The 21,502-nt window shown below is 36.5% G+C and overlaps 1 protein-coding gene across 2 annotated transcripts in view; it reads right to left on the bottom strand.

The window, feature by feature from the left end:
* Window positions 1–21,502, bottom strand: part of acvr1c (activin A receptor type 1C) — a 67,546-nt gene that overhangs the window by 30,620 nt on the left and 15,424 nt on the right. The window contains exon 2 of one of the 2 annotated variants that reach the window (XM_026272737.1): window positions 4,398–4,628. In XM_026272737.1, coding sequence (XP_026128522.1) covers window positions 4,398–4,628 — 231 coding nt within the window. Of the gene's footprint in view, window positions 1–4,397; window positions 4,713–21,502 lie in introns of those variants that run through there. The other variant, XM_026272736.1, reaches the window with a different exon arrangement.

Here is a 21,502-nt window from a genome sequence, read left to right as displayed (position 1 = left end):
CAAAAACACACCTAAAAAAACAATATAATAACAATCATTTATATATTGGGTCAAAACTTTCTGCCATAAATGTATTATAACAAGTTACTAAAAGCAACTATACAGACTGTAAGCATTACATGTGAGTCTTTGAAAAAGTTGAGTTTTTAAAATTGCCCAGTGGGCCATGATCTGAACACATCTGTACAGGGTCACCAATGACAACAACCAGAGTAAGGTATTTCAAAACACATTTTCCCTTTTGCCTCCTCTGTTTACGAAAACAGCCAGTAAGTCAGTCCACTTGAGACCAAAATGGCTTTTTGCCAATGAAGGAAACTTCATAGAGTATCGTCAGAGCTAAATGGAGAGGCCAATGACCAATAAATACCAGACAGTTTCAAATACAATCTCAAACATATGCACATCTATCCACCCAACTTGTCCTCTCTAGCTTCATGGGGATGCTGTAACTTATCCCAGCGTCTCGGGCCACATCCTGGACAGACAATATATATATGTGTGTGTGTCAATAAATAAATACATAAATAAATATATATATATATAACTTTTATATTCATTTATTTATTTATTGACAAACACATATATATATATTGTCTGTCCAGGATGTGGCCCGAGAATTATAGAAGGGATCAAGCATTTCAAATGGTTAGAAAACCTTAACATTATAAATAGCATTGATAAAATGTGAATAAATAAAGTGAATGAATAACATTGGCACCATGCAGTAACATTAATTGTCAAATGCACATCATCACGATAACTATTCTCATTTTGCTGTATTAACAGATTCATATATGATGTAAACTGAACACTACTGGCAATAAAAAAAAAATACAAAAAAAAAAAAAAAAAAAAAAAAAAAAAAAGTTCAGGATCTGATTGTCTTCCCCATGATTATAATCTTTGTTCAAACAAATCTGCTAGTTGATGTTTTAGGTGCCTGTTAACATGAGTACCTCTTGGCTCTAGACTGGCCCTGCTGCTAGGCGGGCTACTGACAGATAAGGTAAAGTAGACATTGATGTGTCATTGCAGAGATGGTCAGATGCAAATATTTACTAAAATTTGCCATCACAATGTGGATGAAATAGTAACAAGTCATTATGAAAGCTTGGTTTCATATGCAAATTCTATTTTTGTAGAAAGGAAAGGGTTTGGAACTTACAGTACTTTTATACCGCAATGACCTCTCATGTTTATAAAAATGTCAATGCTGATTTTAATTTTTTTGACAGCCCTTGTCATGTGAATGTGTGGTGTCTGTGGAATGTTTTAAGCAAATCTGGATATTCTGGACCTCTGGTGTTTCTCGTCAGTTTCGGTGTGTCAGTGCCTATTTTATATGTCAAACAAAGAAGAGGGAAACTCTGATCCTGGAAAAAATGTAACGAAAATCCTCTGCTTGAAAATTAAAGGTGTGATTTGATTTGATTTGGGATGGAGCTAAACTTTGCAGGACATGTGAAGCATTGGTCAAGTGCATTTTCATCACCAGACATAAATGGCACACCAAAGAAATAAAAAAAAATAAACCACTGCTTCACGGAACTTATTGCTTTTATAAAATGGTTATTCCATATTTGTAGTAAGGTTTCACAGAATAAAACAGAGGAAATAAAGTATAATAATGATATTAATAAAACCAGTATTTTTCCACCCAACAACGTAGTGTGTCAGAAACAGTTGTGTTTACAACAAGGCGGTAGCACCTTGGTGTATGTTTGTATTTTATTTACAAGAGCTTTGAACGCGGCTCAGCCAGTTCAATCAGAATAAAAAAATCTCAATTTTATAACAAATATTCCATTCAGTTTTATCCTAAATTATGTTGTTTATTGTAAGTGTCAGGCAAAGGTGTACATTTTCAAAACTCTTAATGCAAAAATCCAAACTGATCATACATGTGATACTGCTAGTCAATCTTTCAAAACCTAACCTCATGATTATTTTGTACTGTGAAATACTTTGTGATTTTATTTTGTTCTAATGCAATTAAAAACAGCAGCATAAATGTTGTTAGTTTGTTAGTTGTCTGTTGTGAGATAAGTATTTTGTACTGTGTAATACTTTGTGATTTTATTTTGTTCTAATGCAATTAAAAACAGCAGCATAAATGTTGTTAGTTTGTTAGTTGTCTGTTGTGAGATAAGTACTAATAGCTTAACAACTTGTTTGTCAGAAATGCACCAAAACAAGCTTTAAACAGTCTGTAAATAAACAACCTTTACTAAAATGTTGTGATCACATTTTCAACATGGCATTAGGTTTCACAATGCTTGACCTATAACCTGATGAACTCCAACCAATAGCTGTGAAAATGTATTTGCACAACAACAGAGGCAGAACATACACTGTTCACTGGCCAAGACTGAAAAAGTTTTATAGAATCACCTATCACCCATTTAGCCAGTACTTTAATTGGAAGAAACACAAGTGATGTCTTATTCACAGGCAGGTAATGAAAAAAAAACTTTACATTCCAGAAAGTTCCCATTACTTAACATTGATTTCGCTCTAGTCAGTAAATATAAAAAAAATTTTATACGTTTTTTGTTTTACTCAAATTCCTTAAAATTTACTTTCCAAAATAAATGTATAATATATAAATTATCTTTAAGAACATTTAAGTGCTAATTACAAACATAAGCGACTGGTTTAGACTTAAGATTTAGATATGATGTTACACTTCTTTATGAAACAAAAATCACAAATAACAAATTATAATAATTTCAAATAGATAGATGATAGATTAGTTAAAGTCACCATTAAATTAAAGTGGACAATATTTTTTTCTTCTTTAATGGATAACTGCATTTTGTTATTAATGTATTTATGCATGTGCATCATCATTATTATTTTAATAATGTACACTGTAAAAAATTTCTTGTTGTTTTTACAAAAACTTTTTGGCAGCTGTGGTTGCCAGAATAATTTTGTAAAAATACAGAAAACTGTAAACACATTTACGTCAAAAACTGTTAATTTAACAATATAAAGCTGTAATTTACAAACAAGAAAATGTGAATATAAACCAGTAAATTCAACAACACACAAAATTAAATCTGTTTTGTACCTTGAAAATACTGACAACCACAATAATAATAAAGATGGTACTGTATAAGAGAAAGCCACATGAAGTATCAAAGCTCATCACAAGTAGCTTCACCACAAGCAGAAGTATATATTAACATATAGAAGGTGCACATTTATGGAAACACAAAACACCATCATGGTAACACACGTGATACTTAAATAATGCAAAAAACTTTCATTAAGCAACAGAAGATGTAACATAAAGCTCAAATGTACATAACTGATAACAAGAACTATTTAAAAACATGATTATTTAAACAAAATACTTTCAAACGTGGAGTGTCACGCAGGGAATTCTGGGAATATCAGTTTACAGTTTTAGACTGTAAATTATACATTGATTTGTTCTTTTTTTACTTCTAAAAGCTGTATAATTAACAGAATTTTACTGTAAATTTACATTAAATGCTTTGTTAGATCTTTTACAGTTTTTCCCTGTATATAGTACGGGAACTTACTGTTAACCTATTATCAGTTTTTTTCCGTAGCGTTTTTACAAAATTTTACAGTTAAAATTACACTTATTTTTTACAGTGTACCCTCATAATATTTTATCTTTAATCTTTAAAACATTATCATCCCCTTCCGCCAATATCACATAAGAGAGCGCAGCAATTCGCAAACATTTTGACATTTTCAATTTTCATTATAATGATTTAATCTTTGACATTATGTTTGTGGGAGTGACATCATCTCATAAAATGTTTCCGTTCAAATTTAATAGTTCAGCCTCTGATAACCTCATATTTTTTGACCACTAATCTGTATACTGGAGTCCCCAGATGTAGTAATGATGTTATGTAGATATACTTCTTTGGCTCTGTAAATGGAAATCTTTTAAAGGTTTTTTTTTTTTTTTTTTTTTTTAATGGCTTTTTTTCTGAAATTGTCAGGCACAAAGGACACCCTTTGCTGACCTTTACTCTGGTGCACCAGTCTCAAGGCAACAGTTGTGTGTGACCTGTTAGACAGCTGTTCAGAGGATTTTAACTGCCCAGCTATGATACACATTATTAATAACCTTTGGCTATCCACTGGCACAGCCAGCCTAGTTATGTCATGGTAGAAGAAGAGGATCAACACTTCAAATGTGTTGTGATTGAGAGACGAAGACATGATGGTGATGGTTTCCATTTACTGACAAAAAAATAAATTAATTTATTTTATTTTATTTATTTTATTTTATTTCATTTTATTGCATACAAAAGCTTTACAGTCAAAACAAAACTGTTAACATAATGGAATATAACACTCTTTAGAAACAGACAGTTTAAGAATGAAATGAAAAAGGTCTGTCATACCTGGATTGAGGTGTAGCGTCTCATTGTTGCAGAAGTCTGTAAAGCAGCAGTTGCGTTTGGAGACATATCGAGAGCTGTAGCAGAACACCTGACCCTTGAGCTCTGATGGGGACAGGCAAGACTTCACAACCTCCTCCTTCCCATTTATGAGCATTACTGAGTTCCAACATGCTCCTTCTGCCTCTGTCTCACAGGTGTGGTTTACACACAAGGGGCATACACACTTTAAGGCTGAGAAAAAAGATGAACAGATTGATATTTGGCAAAAATAAATAAATAAATTACATGCTAAAAACATTATTCATATTAATGATGATTATGATGATTATTATTATTATTATTATTATTATTATAAAATTATAAAATTATTAAATTATTAAATTATTAAATTATTAATATTTTTTAAAATGTTATCTGTTTAAAGGGGTCATATGCTGTGATTTCCTTTCTCCTTGGAGTTTTACAAGCTGTTTATGAATAGATAAGATCCCTAAAGTTGCAAAGAAAACCACGCCCTCCTAAAATGCCTTGTTTAAACACACGCCCACATGTCTATGTCATGGTGTGGGAAGATTTGCATAATGCCACACTGTAAAAAAATTCTTGTTGTTTTTACAAAAACTTTTTGGCAGCTGTGGTTGCCAGAATAATTTTGTAAAAATACAGAAAACTGTAAAAACATTTACGTCAAAAACTGTTAATTTTACAATATAAAGCTGTAATTTACAAACAAGAAAATGTGAATATAAACCAGTAAATTCAACAACACACAAAATTAAATCTGTTTTGTACCTTGAAAATACTGACAACCACCATAATAATAAAGATGATACTGAATAAGAGAAAGCCACATGAAGTATCAAAGCTCATCACAAGTAGCTTCATCACAAGCAGAAGTATATATTAACATATAGAAGGTGCACATTTATGGAAACACAAAACACCATCATGGTAACACACGTGATACTTAAATAATGCAAAAAACTTTCATTAAGCAACAGAAGATGTAACATAAAGCTCAAATGTACATAACTGATAACAAGAACTATTTAAAAACTTGATTATTTAAACAAAATACTTTCAAACGTGGAGTGTCACGCAGGGAATTCTGGGAATATCAGTTTACAGTTTTAGACTGTAAATTATACATTGATTTGTTCTTTTTTTACTTCTAAAAGCTGTATAATTAACAGAATTTTACTGTAAATTTACATTAAATGCTTTGTTAGATCTTTTACAGTTTTTCCATGTATATAGTACGGGAACTTACTGTTAACCTATTATCAGTTTTTTTCCGTAGCGTTTTTACAATATTTTACAGTTAAAATTACACTTATTTTTTACAGTGCACCTGAATGATCACTCAAAGAAAGAAGGCATAACTTTGTTTCTCGCTGTAGTATTGTTGCCGCCGCCATGTTGTGGAGACAGACGCTGTGTTTTGCTATTTTGTTTGGCCTTCCAAAAGAGGACTCAACTGGAAATCAGTGGTTAAGATGTATTTACAACAGTGTTGCAGAAAAGTTCAAGCCAAATATCCAGATGTGAGCAGTGCATTTTATGGAGGACTGTTTCCTGATCCTGGGAGAGGAGACTACAATGCTGGCTGTTCTGACTCAAAGACTTACTCAAAGTACGTAAGTTTACATATTTAAAGGAACTGCCACTGATGATTCAAACATGAGTTTAGAGTAGCGCTTGTTGTTTACCATTTCTCCGATTACAAATGCAGACATCATTTTATGTTTATGCGGCGCGATGCGATTCAAAAAGTAAAAAGATAGTATAAGTCATCCATATTCATAATCATAATCCATATTTATGTCCCCACTTGATGCAACAAATGGCCCATTATCGTTTGTAATGGGTGTTCTTGTTTTTGTCTTGTGTTCTGCCTGGGACACACATCACAGTATGGCAAGCCAAGGGGCATAATTTCCATCACAACCTTGAGGTATTCGGCCAATCACAATGCACTGGATAGCTGGCCAATCAGAGCACACCTGGCTTTACAGAATGATGCGATTTATAAAAAACAATGCATTTCAGAAAGGAGGGGCATAGAGGAGAAACAATAATGTACATTATGTGGAATATGTGTTTTTGAACCTTAAGCCACAGAAACACATTTCATAACACCAAATACACAAAATAATGTTATTTTTGGCAACATCATATGACCCCTTTAACTAAGCCATTTTTTGGTGTTGTTTGGTGAAATATAATACTTTTAAGCTAGTTGTGTTGATTGTTTGAACAGTATAGAACTTAAAGAAATAAGTCTATCACTGTCAGATTAGAAAATGGATTTTATATGTCAGGGAATAAATTATTTGTCACACACATTTTTGACCAGATAAATGGTACACCTCAACTGAAGACTTGTTTGGAACAGTATGGCTATGGTTGATGTTGTGAAAAAAAGGAGTGGTTTGTCTCTCTCTGTGTATTTGTGTGTGTGTGTGTGTGTGTGTGTGTGTGTGTGTGTGTGTGTTTGTTTATCTGTTTGTTTATTTGTTTGTTTATTTGTTTATGCAGCATGCATGTATTGATTAATTCGTTCATTTCTACAGTTTAAAACTTTACAAATTATTGGTTGTTTTGTAAAACAGATTTGTCTAGCCTTACCACCTAATGACAGCCCCATTTGACTCCTTCTGCCAAATAACTAAATCAGCATATTATCATCTTAAAAATATTGCATTTTGTTTCCAGTAAACATTTGAAGTAACATGTTCAGGCCTTTATCACCAGCAGGGTGGGCTATTGAAATGGACTCTCCATCGGCCTTCCCAAAAAGACCATTAGACAGCTGCAGCTCATCCAGAACGCTGCATGCCAGGATTCTGACTAGAACCATAAAATATCAGCATATATTTAAACTGGGTCCCAGTTGCATTAAGAACTTATTTTACAATTATTTAAACTTCTTTATAAATCACTCAATGTCCAAGGACCTTAAAAACATTGCAGATATGCTCATTGAATAGAAAACTAGCAGACCTCTCAGATCATTAGGATCAAGTCAATTAGAAATTCCAAGGGTCCACTTAAAGCCAGGTAAGTCTGCTTTTTATTCTTAACTATTTTATATTTTTTAAATCATTATTTTAACATTTATTATTATTATTATTTGCTTTTATTGTTATTTTTATTTGTTTATATTGTTACTTTTGGTCACACTTTATTTTAGGGTCCAATTCTCACTATTAACTAACCATTAACTATGACTTTTGCCTCAATTAACCCTTTATTTGCTGTTTATTAATAGTTTATAAGGTAGTTGTTAAGTTTAGGGTATTGGGTAGGATTATGGATGTTATGCATTATATGTACTTTATAAGCACCAATAAACAGCCAATATGTTAATAATAGACATGCTAATAAACAACTAGTTATTAGTGTGAATTGGACCCTATACTAAAGTGTTACCTTACTTTTTTGTATTTCTTATCTATCTGTTGTTTATATTTAAGAATTATTTAAATTATTTTTATTTTATTTCTCATTAAATTACCATTTACAGTAGAGCTAGTGTTCTGCCATTGTTGTTGTAACAGAGTGTGTTCATATACAAGACCACTCCACTTCGAATATTCCTAACCACTCTGCACTTCAGTGGTGTCAAAAGTATTGACATTTATTACTCAAGTAGAAGTATAGATACTAGGGTTTAAAAAGATTTTTGTAGAAGTTGAAGTATCAACTCAAGCTTTTCAATCAAGTAAAAGTGTAAATGTACTGGTTTAAAAAACTACTTAAAATATAAAAGTAAAAAGGGGGAACAAATATAAACAAAAGCTTAGGCTGCAAGACTGGGGCCTATTGTGCCCTACCTCACCTCGTCAAAAAAAAAAAAAAAAAAAAAGCCCATAGGCCATAATGACTATAATATTATATTAAAATGTTAATGCTGAAAAATTTGGGATGCACTATGTTACTTGTTTCAGCTGCATGTATGCCCATTGAAAATGTACACACTTTAGTACAATGCAAATACATTAAAGAACTAGAGATATGTTGACTAGTTGCCTATAAGTATTGTTATGGTGCAAAAAAGTCAATCTTCAGAGGCATGTCATCAATAACCTTTAATGGAATGTAAATGTACATCCAAGCTTAGCTGCATGAATCTGTGAGGGCAATGGATAAGAACACTGGTGCAGGCTTAGTAACAATTACCCTTGTATGGATGTCTATATACAATAAACATTATAGTGCTATCAAAATGAATAATTAATCCAAGTGATTAATCAAAAACTAAAAATGAAAAATAACTCATAATCCTGATACCTTCTTGATTGATAGCTTCCTGTGTTCGCTATATACATGTGCTATGTCTAGTGGGGGGGGGGCTAACGAGTTATAAAGTTGTTACAGCCTACTTATCACAACATTGTCAATCGCAAGCACTAATTTATTTAAATGTCTCGCTACCAAACTACCTACAGTAGCTTAATTTGTGGAGGATGAAGAGAAAGCACCCATTTGGTAAATGAGCCAGTAGTGAGAAATAATAACTTTTAAGTAGGGTCCAGTGCCTTTTCGATACTTTTAAAACAGTACCGGTGCCTAAACGCTGCCTGAACCGATACTTTAAAACAAAAAGAGCCCAAAAAAAAATAAAAAAACCTTGGAAAACATTAAAGAACATTACAAATATTTAAAATAAATTCATAGATTTCTCCTTGGATGCTCTCATTTCCCAAGTTGTGCTTCCCTTACTCTAATGCTAATAAATATATTTCATAATCTGGGTCATTATTTAATACAAAACCACACATAATGTTTTTACTGTATCTCTGTCACTCACTCTGATATTTAGTTATGACTGATAAGTTTTGATTAAAGCTGCAGTCGGTAACTTTTGACACTCTAGCGGTTAATAAACAGAACTGCTTGTGTCTTGCGGAAGAACATTGTAGCCGGAGCTACTTCTCTGTTTATGAATCACAAAGATACTGGGTTACTCCGCCGCAGTACCCCGAAGCAATTGAAAATAGTCCGGATATAAACACTTATTATAGGTGTACCCTAGTGATTCATGACAGGCTAAAAACATAGTTTGGAAAATGGATTCATGGTGTACTTGTACTTGCTTATTATATACATTTTGTAAATTTTGAACACAAAAAAAAGTTACGAACCGCAGCTCTGATTGGTTGTTTCTTACCAGGAGCGCAAATTTCTGCAAATGGCAATAGGACTACTGGGAGGAGCCAGAGGAGCTTGATTTTTTCACAGATTATCTGTCTCATATTCTACTGTGAGGACATAATGACAGGTTTCACAAATATGTAAAAAAATATATTTATTTATATACATTTTTACAAAATTTACCTACTGTTGCTTTAAGATGAGTGCTGTCTGTCATTGTCTTTAAGTGGTTCTGTGAATTACTGTATGGTCATTCTTCATAAAGTAGCAACAATGTCATTTGTAAACTACAGTACTGTGCAAAAGTCTTAGACACATTAGTATTTTCACCCCAAAAAAAGGTTTTTAACAAGTTATTTATATATTTTGCTGTATTGTGTCAGTAGGAAATATCAGTTTGCCATTAATTTTAATAATAATCTAGTGCGATTTTGAAAGCGGTCTGACAACGGCAAAATGAATGTTTGGAAATGTAAACTGATATTTTCTACTGACACACTACAGCCAAATATAGAAATAACTGGCCGAAAACCCTTCTTTTAAGTGAAAATATTAATGTGCCTAAGACTTTTGCGAAGTAGCTAGTGTATGTATAAAGTATGTATAATTAAATTAAGCATATTTAAATAAGTGTAATTAAAGTATGCGTTCGTTCAAATGTGTTAAGGGCTAGATTTTCGCTGGAGGAAACAGCTGTGGTGTGATGAGCGGTGAACAGCGAAAACTTTACAGTAGATGAGAAACCGACTGCTCCATCGTGACCTTTTGTAAACCGTTTTAATGGCAAAGAACTGCACAGATACAGATATTCTTACAATCTACCGATAAACACACACCTTGTGTCCTCTGTCTTTGTTTGAGTCCGCTCACACTGCTCCGCTGCAGTCTGCTGAAGAGGGCACTGAAAGACGGAGAGGAGACCGGTCTGACACCGGTTTCATATGAAATTTAAGGGGACTGACTCTGAGGCGATGGTGAATTTGTGTACAGTTTATGGAGCTAAAAGCTATAGCCCCGCTAAAAAAGCCTAGCACCCGTGCTTCTTGTGTACATTTCGGAGAACCAAAAAATACATTTCAATCAATCGCTCAGGCATTTTAAAGACACTGAAATTTGCGTCCTTATTCGGTTCGGTGCATACCGGTTCCATACCCAACCCTACTTTTAAGAAATATATTTTTTGATAAACTAACCCAACACTGTCATGTGCAGGTAGGATGGATCGCATACAAACCAATAGGGTGTCAGAATGATAGGCTATATGTTTATACTTCTCGTCCAACCACAATCAAATTCACTCCATCCGGATTGCGCGATTTATCTGGATAGGATTTTTCTTTTTTTGAATGATGACAAGCCGGAATGAAAACAAGCCGAAATTAAATGGCAGTAACTAAGCTATTTTTAAAATGTAAGTAGTAGAAAGTAAAGATACTTGCGTGAAAATGTAATGAGTAGAAGTAAAAAGTCGGCTGAGAAATAATTACTCAAGTATAGATACCCCAAATTTCTACTTAAGTAAGGTAACAAAGTATTTGTACTTCGTTACTTGACACCTCTGCTGCACTTCACTCTGTACTATTCTGCCATGCTCTCTGCTTCTTGTGCTATGATTGTTCACTTAACCAATTACTATGACTGCAAACACCACTACATTCCTTAATCTTTTAAAGTATTCTTAGTTTCTGACAGGACGACTTATGTAAATATCCACCAGCACCCCCAAAAGTCTCCTTCAATCACTGATTGTTGGCAAAGGCAACAGTCATGACATAGAGTACATATTTCCCCTGAGATGTGTGACAAGTATAGAAATGTGAGGCATGGCTTCAATCAATATAGCTATCACCTCCCCTGAATATATAAAAATAAATATTATACAGCCATCCCAGCATCTGGTGGAGTGGATTCACAGAAAAGAAGGTGAACAACAATGGACACATATCTCCACGTCCATAAACTGTTGTCACAAGTCCTAGCAGAGTTTCAGTGGTTGCAGAAGGAGACTGACATTATTAACTGTACATTATTCCTATGAGCAGAGAGTGATTGGTCCAGACACCATTTACCAATTTTGTTCCTCAACTCTGGATCCATACTCCACAGATCACTAAGGATCACAAGATCATCATAAGGATCATTACATCATCTGCATGACTTTATTGAATGGAGATGACAACAGTCGAAAGACAGTTGGGTTATTGGACGATCCAAATGTTGACCACTGAGATGTGAAAGCCTTCCACATGTTTTCATTAAATGTTTGCACTTAAGTAGGTATTCTTCAGCAGCTAAACCGTAAAGAATATGTGGAGTTAGAGTGCATCTCCTATGTGTCAAGACTTTACTTCCAAGATCAATACTATCAGAGATAAAACTGCAACCAAGCTACTAAAAGAGGTGCTTCCAGAAATCATAGATCAAGTCGTCACCTTAATTTATATTGCGCTTTTAACAAAACAGTGTGTGTCAAAGCAACTGTACCGCATTAAATAATAATAAAAAAGGTCAATAATGCAAAAAAGGCAGATCATCATTGAATTCAGTGATGTGATTATCCAGCTCAGTTCAGTTTAAATATTTTCTGTGCAATCAAGTCAATGATATAGCTGGAAATTAAGTGTCCCCAACTAAGCAAGCCAGAGTCGACAGCGGCAAGAAGCCAAAACTACATTGGTGACAGGATGGAGAAAAAACCTTGGGAGAACCCAGGCTAAGTCAGGAGGACAGTTTAGATTAGATTAGATTAGATTCAACTTTATTGTCATTATGCAGAGTACAAGTACAGAGCTAATGAAATGCAGTTAGCATCTAACCAGAAGTGCAAGAATATAGTGTTTTATATACATAAAAGTGCAGAGTAAGTAAAGCTATGATATACAGAATGTACAGTGGAGTTGCTATATACAGTATTGAGCAGAGTATATACAGAATATAAATATGAATGCAATGTAGATATTGTATGTACATTATGAACAGAGCAATGAAGGATTATATATACATTATGAATAGCAGGAACGTGAGAACAGTGGTAATAAATACAGTTGAATGAGTGTGCAAAGTATTGTTGAACAATCTATTATATGCAAAATAACAGTAGTGCAATGATTTTTTGTAGAAATAGTCTACTGTGCTTGTACAGTAACCACTTAGACAGTTTATAGTGTAATGGATTTAACCATGTGCAGTCTGTGCAAAATTTGAGTAGTGCAATACATGTATGTAAAGTACTGTGACCAGTGCAGTAAAAGAGCAGGTGCAGGTTAGATAGGTGGTGCGGAATTCAGAAGTGTCACAGCCTCAGGAAAGAAGCTCTTCCTGAGCCTACTAGTTCGAGAGCGTAGGCTTCTGTAACGCCAGCCGGATGGAAGGAGGGTGAAAAGTCCATGTTTAGGGTGAGAGGCATCCTTGATGATGTTTCTTGCCCTGCCCAGACAGCGCTTCTGATAAATGTTCTCGGTGGATGTTAACTGGGTGCCGGTGATCCGTTGAGCAGTTTTCACCACCCGCTGGAGTGCTTTGCGGTCAGATGCGGAGCAATTGCTGTACCACACTGAGATGCAGTTTGTGAGTATGCTCTCAATGGTACAGCGGTAGAATTCAGCAAGGATCCTGGGACTGAGGTGAACTTTTTTAAGGCTCCGTAAGAAGTAAAGGCGCTGCTGAGCCTTTTTGACCAGGGTGGAGGTGTTTAGGGACCAGGTGAGGTCATCTGAGATGTTGATGCCAAGGAACTTGAAACTTGACACACGCTCCACTACAGCTCCGTTGATGTAGATGGGTGTGTGTGCATGATTCCTAGTCCGCCTGAAGTCCACAATGATCTCCTTTGTCTTCTGGGTGTTTAGTTCCAGGTTGTTGGTGGCACACCACACAGCCAGGTGCTGCACCTCATCCCTGTAGGCTGACTCGTCGTCATCCTTGATCAGACCTACCACCGTGGTGTCATCTGCAAATTTGATTATGGTGTTGGAGCCATAAACAGGAACACAGTTCCTGGCCACAGTATGATCAGAATTTAGCAGTATGAATTACTCCTCATCCAAGTTTTTATATCCAGTATGCATTCCATTAATTTTTTAAGTTGGTATGTTTCTCAGGGCCACAAAGAAATATAGAGCTGAGTATCCTCAGAATAACAGTGAAAGCTAACACCATGCTGCAACTCTAAGGAGAGCATTCTCAGTACTATGATGAGGTCTAAATCCCAACTGGAAATCCTCACAGATACCATTTTTCTCTAAGAAGGAATATAACTGTGAGGAAACTACCATTTCTATTATCTTGGACAAAAAAGGAAGATTCTAGAACGGTCTGTAATTAATTAGTTCTTTGGGGTCTAGTTGCTTTTTTGTTTTTTTTTGTTTTTTTATGAGAGGCTAAATAAGAGCCAGTTTGAAGGTTTTGGGGACATATCATTATGACATTGACAACTTAATCTTACAACTTATTGTACTGCTGCTCATTTTGGCCAGGTCACTCCTGTAAAAGAAATGTTTAATCTCAGAGAGTCTTTTCTTTTCTTATTCTTTAAATAAAGGTTAAATGAATTACACATGAATTAGACGAAATGACTGACAACATGGGCACTATTTTCTCTAATACATTAGAAACTGTTGCCCCCATCAAATTGAAAAAGGTTAGAGAAAAACATACAGTGCCATGGTATAACAGTAATACTCACCCTCTCAAGAAAGAAACTGTGTCTGCAAGTCTTGAACGCAAATGGAGAAAAACTAACTTGGAAGTTTTTAGAATTGCATGGAAAAACAGTATGTCCAGCTATAGACAGGCTCTAAAAACTGCTAGGGCAGAGCATATACACAAACTCATAGAAAATAACCAAAACAATCCAAGGTTTTTATTTAGCACAGTGGCTAAATTAACAAATTACCAGACGCCACCTGATTCAAATATTCCACCAACGTTAAATAGTAATGACTTTATGAATTTCTTCACTGATAAAATGGATAACATTAGAAATACAATAGTGAATGTAGATTCTACAGCGTCTAACACTTCAGTTTCATCAATCACACCCAAAGATAAACTGCAGTGCTTTACAACCATAGGACAGGAAGAGCTAAATAAACTTATCACTGTATCTAAACCAACAACATCTTTATTAGATCCTGTACCCACTAAATTACTGAAAGAGCTGTTACCTGTAGCCGAAGAACCGCTTCTCAATATCATTAACTCGTCGTTATCTTTAGGTCACATCCCAAAATCATTCAAGCTGGCGGTTATCAAGCCTCTTATTAAGAAACCAAAACTAGATCCTAGTGTACTGGCAAATTATAGGCCTATTTCAAATCTTCCATTTATGTCAAAAAATTTAGAAAAAGTTGTGTCTGTCAATTGAGCACCTTCCTGCTTAAAAAGGATCTGTATGAAGAATTTCAGTCAGGTTTCAGGCCCCACCATAGCACAGAAATTGCACTTGTTAAAATTACAAATGACCTGCCACTTGCGTCAGATCAAGGCTGCATCTCATTTCTAGTCTTACTTGATCTTAGTACTGCGTTCGACACCATAGATCATGACATACTCATAGATAGATTACAAAACTATACAGGTATTCAAGGGCAGGCTCTAAGATGATTTAGATCCTACCTGTCCGATCGCTACCATTTTGTTTACTTAAATGGGGTGTCATCTCATTTATCATCAGTAAAATATAGAGTGCCACAAGGATCCGTCCTAGGTCCCCTTCTATTTTCAATATACATGTTGCCCCTTGGTAATATTATTAGAAAATACGGAATTAGCTTCCACCATGCTGATGATATTCAGGTATATATCTCAACGAGACCAGATGTAACTTCTCAATTGGGCAATTATTGGACCAAAAAACACTACACAGAATCTTGTAGATTACAATCTGCAACTAGACGGATGTACTGTTACTTCCTCTACAGTCCGAAATCTGGGTGTCATATTAGACAACAATTTGTCTTTTGAAAATCATATTTCCAATGTTACAAAAACTGCATTCTTCCATCTTAGAAACATTGCCAAGCTACGAAACATGTTATCTGTTTCTGATGCAGAAAAGCTAGTTCATGCATTCATGACCTCTAGACTGGACTATTGTAAAGCACTTCTAGGTGGTTGTCCTGCTTCGTCAATAAACAAGCTACAGGTAGTCCAAAATGCAGCAGCTAGAGTCCTTACCAGGTCAAGAAAATATTATCATATTACCCAAATTTTACAGTCTCTGCACTGGCTACCTATTAAGTTCTGTATCAGTTACAAATCATCATTACTTACCTATGAGGCCCTAAATGGTTTAGCTCCTGCGTACCTAACTAGCCTTCTACCACGCTACAACCCATCACGCACCCTAAGGCCACAAAACACTGGACTTTTGGCAGTTCCTAGGATAGCAAAGTCCATTAAAGGAGGTAGGGCTTTTTCACATTTGGCTCCCAAACTCTGGAATAGCCTTCCTGATAATGTTCGGGGTTCAGACACACTCTCTCTGTTTAAATCTAGATTTAATACGCATCTCTTTCGCCAAGCATTCGAATAATGTATCTTAAATTGTGAGTGTAATTGCATCTGATCAAATGTGCATTTTTATTCATTAGCTTGGGTTAAACTAATTTTAGTTTGTTGGATCAGCAGCTATGCTAATGATGTCTCTATTTTGTTTCTATGTTTTTGCCATGGGATTTACGTCCCGTGGTAACTAGGATTACACAAACTCCAGTCTGGATCTAGAACACCTGAGAAGAGATGATGATAACCCTCAGAGGACCTCAGATGATGCTAACCCTGAATCAACAACAGAACTAACAAATATTGCTACAAGTGTGACTGCATCATATAACAATTAATAATTAATAATATTAATAATGTTCATCGTCTAGCTGACTACATCTTGTATTAATTTTTTAAAAGCGCTATACAAATAAACTTGAATCATGAAACTTGAATCATAAATAATAATAGTCAGAAGAGGATCTATGACTTCTGGAAGCACCTCTTTTAGGAGCTTAGATGGAATAGGGTCTAACATACATGTTGTTGTTTAACAGGCATGGCCAAAAATATCGGCACCCTTGGTAAATATGATAAAAGAAGGTTGTGAAAATTAATTTGCATTGTTAATCCTTTTGATCTTTTATTTAAAAAATTCACAAAATGTATCCTTTCATTGTATAACAAGAATGTAAAATGGGGGGAAATGTCCTTATGAAATAAATGTTTTATTTCCAATACACATTGGCCACAATTAACGGCACCCTTTTATTCAATACTTTTTGAAACCTCCATTTACCAGTTTAACAGGTCTAAATTTTCTCCTATAAAGCCTGATGAGGTTAGAGAACACGGGACAAGAGAACAGTTACCATTCCTTCATCCAGAATAACTCCAGTCCCTTTAGATTCCCAGCTCCATGTTGGTGCTTCTCCTCTTCAGTTCACTTCTCTCATTTTCTATAGGGTTCAGGTCAGAGGACTGGAATGGCTATAGCAGAAGCTTGGTTTTGTGCTCAGTGACCCATTTCTGTGTTGTTTTTAAGGATTGTGTTTGGATTACTGTACAGTTGGAAGATCTAAACATGGCCCATTATAAGATTTCTAACAGAGTCAGCCACTTACTGATTTTTATCTGTTGGTATTTGATAGAATCAAATATGCCATCTGTATAAACAAGATGTCCAGGACCTCCAGCAGAAATATAGGCCCACAACATAAAAAAAATACAGCAGTATATTTCATTGTACACATGGGGTACTTTTTACCCATCTTGAGTGTTTGCTGCTAAAAAGCTCTTTTTTGTTTTGTTTCATCTTACCATAGAAGCAAGTCCCATTTGACGTCATAGGCAGGTGACGTAAGAGACCAGGAAGCATAAAAGCATGAGCGGCGAAGCCGGTAATTAGCCTTGTGTCTTCAGCAAGCGCTCTGTGTGTGTCAGTCGCTATCTGTTTGTGGGTCTTATTTAGTGTTGTTTGTCCACTGATAAACTACATTGTCAAAGCTTCAATCAAGAGAAGTTTTGGTCGAGAGCAGGCAGCATTTAGGCTGTGTGTTTTTCCTGCCAAAGAAAAATAAAAAAGATAGGGACACACGCAGCTCGTGTGTTGTCTGCTTGAGAGTGAAGCATGCAGTGTCAGCTCTCGAGGGAGAGTGCTTTCACTGGCATTTCTCGCGGTGCCAGCCCCGCTTTCGCCAAGGCGGAGCGGTGGTTGTGCTCACGGGATTCGCTTTTGGATCTGCTGGAAGGAATGTAAGACGGGCAAGTCCCTATATTCTTTCTTAGCCACCAGATCCGGCGCCCGCTCTCGGGGGTTCGGAAGCCCGCGTTTGCAGTACTTTCTCCCCGATGAGAGGGCGCTACGTGCTGCCGGTCTTTCTTTGAGGAGATTGATGTGTGCCGAGGCAACGAGTGTATTACTTTGTTTCGTTTTTATGTGGGTTTTTCTACACCAGACCGTGTTGAATCATCTGGTTGTTGACTACATTTAATTCTAAGGAATAAAATGATATATTTATCTGACTATGTGAAGTTAGATGTACAGGGGCTATAGGGATGTAATTTCTTGTGTGAGAACGCATGTGTACCTCTCTTCCACTGAGTAGGTTGAAGCGGTCAGGGGCTGCTGGGCGGAGCAGTCCCATCCATGTTCCAGTCCCTCGTGCCAGGGGTGTCATTTTGTACTCCGCAGACGCTAGAGTCAGAGTGGCGCTCCCAGGCCGAAGGCTTCTAGTGGAAAGCAGTGCGGACTTTTGTTTTCTCTGGATAACCTTCATCATAACGTCCAGAAGCCTAAGGCCTAGGACGTTTTGAGGGCCAGCTCCCTCTGGGGAAGAGTGGTGTACACCCCATTACACGGTGTCTGTCTCTCCTCAGTGCCCTCATGACATCGATCTGCTAACCCTGCCGGTGTTCCAGGGTGCAGTAGTCTCCAGTGAGCGCTTCTCTCAGTTACCGCCCGGAAAGGTAGCGGTGCTATGAGGCTTGCGGCCTCCTGGGAGGTTTCCAGAGCAGCTAGTTCGGCCGTCTCCTGCCGGTTTGACGCTTCAGGGCACCGAGCTAATTGGTGGCCAGTCAGTGGGCAGAAACCCTCTGGTTACATGTTTCCTCCATGGTGCGCTGAGGCTGAGACCTCTGGCCAGAAGAAGCTTATGCTAAGAGGTGATGAGGATGCTATCCTAAGCCTCAAGTCACACTTCTGGCATCTCTGGCCGGCGCTTGCTTCATCCTTTGAGGCTGATTACCGGCTACGCCGCTCATGTATTTATGCTTCCTGGTCTCTGACATCACCTGCCTATGACATCTCGCCCTTCCTTTGGACTGATTATACACGTTATTCAGAGACGTCACGCTGGACGCATTCCCCATTCGTTCTTGATGCAGCATCTCGTTCCTTCGAGGAACCAGGGTTACATACGTAACCTTAGACGTTTTTCTCAATTTGGTCTTTGGTCTTTGTTTCCCCTCCTCTTTATATATTTTTTAGATCTGTGCTTTTTGAACCGCTCAGTCAGGGGACTGAAGTTCAGCATGCCTGCACAGGCCATGTCTGAGGACTGGTGTGTCACGATCTATCAAAAAGATGCCTTATCTCCATCCTTCTTCATCGGAAGTTCCTCAGGTTTGCTTTTGGGGGCAAATGCCTACCAATAAGCCTTCCACTGGCCTTGCACTCTGAGCCCACACTTTCAGGACTCAACCACATTGACAAATGGTTGATATCAGCTCAATCTGAGCAGATGACGATTCAGCACCTACGTAGGTGTCGATCTAGCTCACATGAAAGAGCTGGGGTTAAGACTTAACGCCAATCGTCTTGTTCCTTCGAGGAACCAGGGTTACATACGTAAACTTAGACGTTTTTCTCAATTTGGTCTTTGGTCTTTGTTTTCCCTCCTCTTTATATTTCTGTGAAACAGGAAGCCATGGCTGGATAATTTCATGTTTGTAATCATGCTGGAGTGCTAAAAATTGTGAATATGAATGGGAATATACTTCAGAGATATTTTACTCATAAGAATTTCTGGGGGTGCCAATAATTGTATCCAACGAATATTTGAGAAATACCTTTATTTCATAATGATATTTCCCCCCATTTTAAATTCTTAATATCCAATGAAAGGATACATTTTTGTGAATTTTTTAAAATAAAAGATCAAAAGGATTAACAATGCAGATCAATTTTCACAGCCATCTTTGATCATATTTCCCAAGGGTGCCAATATTTTTGGCCACGACTGTAGATGATTTAAAGGGGAAGTTTTTTTATTATTATTAATATTTATTGTTTGTTTGTTTGTTTATTTGTTTTTTCTTGCTTGTCTGAGTGATTGTATGTGTGTTTGTTTGTCTGTTTGTTTGTAAGACTAGTTTGCATTAGTGTTTACTTAAAAAATCTTTTGGACAAATTACATGAGTTACTTATTTTGCCTTACTAATCAATGTACCTTTATGATTCCAATTTTGCTACATGCTTTAATTAATTAATACTGAATGAAATTATTTTCTGTGGCCATGGAAATATCCTTTCAAGAGATAATATTAAATTACGCTAAGGGTTCACTGGACGAACAGATTAGTTGATGGCAATTTAATTCTGCTACAGTAACTACTTGCAGCTCATATAAATAATTGTAATTAATCATAATTAATTGTAACTATTTATATACATGTCCCTTTTGAGCTTAATTTGCTACAGTGATGTGCTTAGAGCAACACGTGTATCAAGTTTAACAACCGATTAGCTAGATGCAAATTAGAATGGAGGATCAAGAAACCTACGTACGACACAAACTGATGCTCATAGGTATTCGAGAGGTGGGTGATGAAAACAGCTGTCTTGAAGTCTCCAGGATTTGTAGGGTTTGCTTCCCAGTAAAAAGAAAAAACATCTTGAAGTTGTTGATATTGTTCACCGTCACAGAAAACCACAACAGGGCAGTGATGGTGGTAGGCCAAGAGCTACCATAATCCAGTATTCTTTGTGCAACTACAGAGATGTAATTTGGAAGACAGCCCGAAAATTCTTCATTTCTGTGTGACAATGGTCTGCAGTTATTGGAGGACTTCTCAAAAGGAGACCGCAAAAGAAGAAGCTATGTCCGGAGGTTCAATAGGCTCGAGTGGCTGGGAAAACGGCTTATTTTGTCAGAGCCAGAGCGTTTGTACAAGGGGAAGGTGAAATTACTTTCACCAGATGATTTAAAACCTGACACTAGTGTTTTCTTTATTCTGATCTGACTTTTAATCAGTTGGAGTTACAATAATAATAATAATAATAATAATAATAATGATAATGATTACTTATATTTATATAGTGCTTTTCTGGGCAATCAAAGCACTTTACATAGAAGGGGGGATCTCCTCAACCACTATCAACCTCAGCCATGTTGCGCACACCACACACCAGCTTGTTGGTGGAGAGGAGACATGATGAAGTGATAAAGCCAATCAGTAGATATAAGGCCATGATTGTCAGAGGCCAATGGGCAAACTTAGCCAGAATGCTTGGATTACACCCGTACTCTTTCGAAGGACATCCTGGGATTTTTTAATGGCCACAGAGAGTCAGGACCTCCGTTTAATGTCTCATTCAAAGGACAGAGCTTTTTTGTCAGTATAGTGTCCCCATCACTACACTGAGGCATTAGGAACCACTCGGACCACAGGGCGAGCACCCCCTGCTGGCTTCACTAACACCTCTTCCTGCAACAACCTAGTTTTCCCAAGAGGTCTCCCATCTAGGTACTTACCAGGCTCAACCCTGCTTAGATTCAGTGGGCAACCAGTCTCTGGGGCGTAGGATGATATGGCTGTTATAATTATTATGATAGGGCATAAATATATGATACGGTCTGAGGCAAGGATGCAAGTTTTTTTTCTTATTGTTGCTCAGGCATTACGTAATTTTATTAAATCAAGTTAGAAGGAATTCAGGTTAAAGGAAGAAGTATCTTAAA

This window comes from Carassius auratus, chromosome 9, assembly GCF_003368295.1.
Source record: "Carassius auratus strain Wakin chromosome 9, ASM336829v1, whole genome shotgun sequence".
NCBI classification, from domain to species: Eukaryota; Metazoa; Chordata; class Actinopteri; order Cypriniformes; family Cyprinidae; genus Carassius; species Carassius auratus.
Note: the sequence above shows the minus strand (reverse complement) of the source record. Positions and strands in the feature narration are given on the sequence as shown.